Below are 4,389 nucleotides of genomic sequence, written 5' to 3'. Positions count from 1 at the left end.
TGCCATTGAAGATAAACTATTATCTCTAGGGGGAAATGAGCTTCCAACGTATGGACTTCCTGTGACTCAGAGGAGTACTATGCATAACTTGAGCCGTGAAGTAACGCGAGAACTTTGCTATGATGTCGAATCTTTAATCGAAGAAACTGAGACGCATATTTCGAAGTTTCTACCCAAGCAGTATTTGAAGCAGTTATGAATAGCGTTGTAAATAATGCAAGTAAAATCTTCTTTCTTGATGCACCAGGTGGCACAGGTAAAACATTCGTTATAAGAACGTTGTTTTAAACAGGCCTTTATTTCATCCGCTCGTGTACCTCTAGGAATTATAGGCAATGTTTGTCTAAAGTCGCCTGCCAAAACCAATGTTCTACCGCCCATTATTTTCTTGTTGCTGCAAATATCCTGTAGTGTTCGGTCTAAGGCTTCTAAAGCAGCTTTATGAGCCATAGTGCATTCATCCCAGATGATAATCTGGCATCGCTTTAGGACTTCTGATAAGCCCGTTCCTTTGCTTATATTGCATGTAGGTGTTTCTTGTGCTGCTAAGTTTAGGGGAAGCTTGAATGTAGCATGGGCTGTTCTTCCTCCTGGCAGAAGAGTTGCCGCAATGCCAGAAGACGCTACGGCGAGTGCAATTTGCTTGTTTTTTCTAATTTGAGCCAACAACGTTCTTATAACGAATGTTTTACCTGTGCCACCTGGTGCATCAAGAAAGAAGATTTTACTTGCATTATTTACAACGCTATTCATAACTGCTTCAAATACTGCTTGGGTAGAAACTTCGAAATATGCGTCTCAGTTTCTTCGATTAAAGATTCGACATCATAGCAAAGTTCTCGCGTTACTTCACGGCTCAAGTTATGCATAGTACTCCTCTGAGTCACAGGAAGTCCATACGTTGGAAGCTCATTTCCCCCTAGAGATAATAGTTTATCTTCAATGGCAGCAAGTGCTAAACTGTATATATTATTATCATATGTTATTTCATGACTTTGATTTTGAATCTGAGCAAGGTGCAGAAAGTCTTCGGATAGATTGTCGTTATGATTTTGTCACAGTGGAAGTGGATTTGAAATATTGCACACATGGATTAGAATTGCAAATAAGTTTCTTAGACTTTTTGGGGAATTTGACATCGATGCTTCTGTCATAGTTGCTTGCCAATGTGCATCGTCTTCAAGAAGTCCACGGAGAAAACACGCTTCTCTATAAGTTTGACAGACTGTACCATTCACTGTTTTTAATCTTTCGAATGAGGTTGGCCCACTTACTTCTAAAAGAAGTATTCTCAAAAAAAAAACATTCTTGCTGGCTGGGATGGACAGTATAAATTATTGCCAAAGTGTCGTCTTTAAAAATATCTGGTTGTCCTTCTACACAACTTCCCCGTTTTCTTCTGTTCCATTTGTTATTTTTCCAATTATAATAACTTGGCACCTCAGAATGAAGCAATGTTCTGGCAAATAAATCCGTTTGATAAAGTTGGAAAAATGCCGTAAGCGTTGTATTTCTTGGAGCGATAACTTGCTGCAAAATATGTTGTTCAGTAAAGTATATTATTTGGCCATTTTCTAAATGGACACTGAGCTGTTGAATTGCAGGATGTCGCTCGTGGATAGGGAAACCCAAAATTCGCCAAAAAGCTTCACTGCTGCTTATGTATATTCCACATTGGTAGGTGGTTACTTCATCGTTTAAATTTNGATCCGTTTGATAAAGTTGAAAAAATGCCGTAAGCGTTGTATTTCTTGGAGCGATAACTTGCTGTAAAATATGTTGTTCAGTAAAGTATATTATTTGGCCATTTTCTAAATGGACACTGAGCTGTTGAATTGCAGGATGTCGCTCGTGGATAGGGAAACCCAAAATTCGTCAAAAAGCTTCACTGCTGCTTATGTATCTTCCACATTGGTAGGTGGTTACTTCATCGTTTAAGTTTGGATTCTGAAGAGCGTACATCGTCGCATCGGAACATTTATTTACGTACTTGCAAACGTATTTTATAGATTTTATAAAAATACAAAATTCTACATTTATATGAGCCTCAAAAGCTTTTGAAAGTAGTGGACAATAAGGAACTATCCATCTATTGTCAATATCAACCTCGATACCATTGTTGACTTTGATTTTCGTAGACACTCCACCATGCCCTGGTTTTCTCCTTTTGTAAAGTGGATAGCCATCTATTCCAGTTTGCGTTTCATTTACAAACTGTCTCGGATGTCTCTTGATAGATTTGCCGTTTACCATACATGGAGAATTGGCATTCAAATTTCCGCATGGACCATGTACCATAGTTTTCTTAATGATATGAAATAGAACTGGATCGGTATTGGGATCTGGCAGTTCCGCAGAAATAATTAAGTCAATTTGGTTAGAATGTATTTTGTTGTTAAGCCACAATAGTATATGCGCATGAGGTAGGCCTCGTTTTTGCCACTCTATCGTATACATATCGCAACGTATTGAACCAAAGATAATACATTTTTTTATAAGATTCATCATCTTAATTATTTTTTGTCGAAATACTCTTGCTACCAGATCTCGACGATCTTTCGCAGACTGACCATGAAAGAGTTCTTCTTTCATCTCTTTCCAAGTAGGATTACATGTAAACGTTATAAAAAGATCAGGTTTCCCATAAGTCCTCACATAGCTCATGGCATCTTGGGTCCGTTCATGCATGTATCTAAATATATACATATATGTAGTATTTTTAGTTTTGAGTAAGCAAAAAGTTGCATACAAACATACACTGGGTCATAGATTACGGATCTGTATAACGTTTTTTTTTTAGATCAGATAATTTTTCTTCAATACTTTCATTTTAAGTTTGCATTGTGAATTAAAAATATCAAACTTTGATAGAGCAGAAATTTAAAAATAATATGGTGTTTGTAAATTTTTGTTATTAAAGCCTTTTATAAAAAAATTAAGCTACCAATAAAAAAAAACAATGGATAAATAAAAAAGTTGTGAATTGAGAAATGAAATCGCGATATAATCGTACATGGCATATGAGTAACATTCTTTCCTCCTCATACATATTTCAAACAAAAAAATCAATGCGCATTTTCATTTGTCCACTCAAAACTTTTACTTATCCCTAAGATTTCAGTCATTCTGCGACTCTTATTTCATAAATCCTGAAATAAAAGTTTTTTTATTAGTCCGAAATACTCAGTAAATAACAGTTATTTTTAGCTTTTGTTTAATTCCTCAAAAACTAAAAGTTATTTTTGATTTGTAAGAATAAGATTGAAATTTGATGCAAAATTAATTCAGACTGCCGTAATAATAATCATTATACATTTCACATACCTTGGACTTCCTGTTAAACTGGATGGTAGAATACATATTTTCCCTACATCAGTTATTTCGGTGTTTTCATTACTAACGCTGTTCCTGAGATGTATGTATGAATCAACGCGTAATTCTTTTTGGTGTGTTTTTATTTACAAAAGGCGCTCTGCTTCCACCTTTGCATACATATCAACAGCATACTGTTGAAATAAGTCTTGACATCGGTGTAAATGATTGAAGTAGTTGTCTCTGACCATAAAAGTGTAGGCGTAGAAATCCATACATGACACTGTTTTGTTCCCTTGTGTTTGGGGAATTCCAAAGTGATAGCCATCTTCGCCATATACGCATATTAATGGATATTGAAGAGGATCGTATGATCGGTGTGTTTCTGTGATTCTTTGTATACTATTGTCCCGAAGTTTTATAATGATTTGGTTGACCTTGGTTTGTCGGTCCAAACAGGAATCTTTATTTATGGTTGATGGATAGCTCGTTTCCAATGGATGGTGGCAAAAAAGTGGCTGACTTACGTGTAATGATTTTGTATTACCGGCTTATGGTGACTCAATTGCTGTTAAATGAATAGTCCGGATTTGATGCTCACAACTTCCTTATTCTACGCAACAACATGGCTGGGGATTTGCCGGAAGGAATGTGACGGCACCTTTTGCCTCTATTAATTTCCACTGAGGGGTGAGTATCGACTCCCCGAATGTCGCTAGCTTTTAATCCACTTTAATTACTTGGTTGTAGTTCCGTTCTTGCGAGGGCTGATGAGTGTGGTTCGCTCCGTGTCCAATTCCAAAAAAAAAAAGAAATATCTATATAGCCTCGCGGTATGTCATCACCGATTCTTCTATCGTATATCAGTGTGGCCGTTTTCATAGTGGCCATGTCAATTCGTGTCTCTACCAATATGATGGTTCGTGTCTTGAATAACTATTGGTTACGTACATTCATCTGGCAATCCCCCTCCATTTTGAAGTTTAGCTTTGACAGTTTTGTTATGTTTACATTTCTTATAATCGTTCTTATGTCTATTATTTGGGCAATAAAAAATAATAGATCATTATCCCCCTC

At 36.5% G+C, this 4,389-nt stretch overlaps 1 protein-coding gene across 1 annotated transcript; it reads right to left on the bottom strand.

Moving 5' to 3' along the window:
- Positions 1-1,768: 1,768 nt before the first annotated feature.
- Positions 1,769-3,805, bottom strand: LOC108358510 (uncharacterized). The gene is made up of 2 exons (XM_017609890.1): positions 3,325-3,805; positions 1,769-2,692 (listed from the first exon to the last, which is right to left on the bottom strand). The coding sequence occupies exon 2, from the start codon at positions 2,686-2,688 to the stop codon at positions 1,876-1,878; it is 813 nt and encodes a 270-aa protein (XP_017465379.1). The 5' UTR covers positions 2,689-2,692; positions 3,325-3,805; the 3' UTR covers positions 1,769-1,875.
- Positions 3,806-4,389: the final 584 nt, after the last annotated feature.

This window comes from Rhagoletis zephyria, unplaced genomic scaffold, assembly GCF_001687245.7.
Source record: "Rhagoletis zephyria isolate East Lansing unplaced genomic scaffold, Rhagoletis_zephyria_1.1 Rzeph_scaffold_00264, whole genome shotgun sequence".
Classification (NCBI taxonomy): Eukaryota; Metazoa; Arthropoda; class Insecta; order Diptera; family Tephritidae; genus Rhagoletis; species Rhagoletis zephyria.
This window is presented reverse-complemented; position numbering and strand designations above follow the sequence as displayed.

Bases quoted from the DNA above. Each gene is read 5' to 3' on its own strand.
- LOC108358510 (XM_017609890.1), bottom strand. From the start codon at position 2,688: ATGCATGAACGGACCCAAGATGCCATGAGCTATGTGAGGACTTATGGG.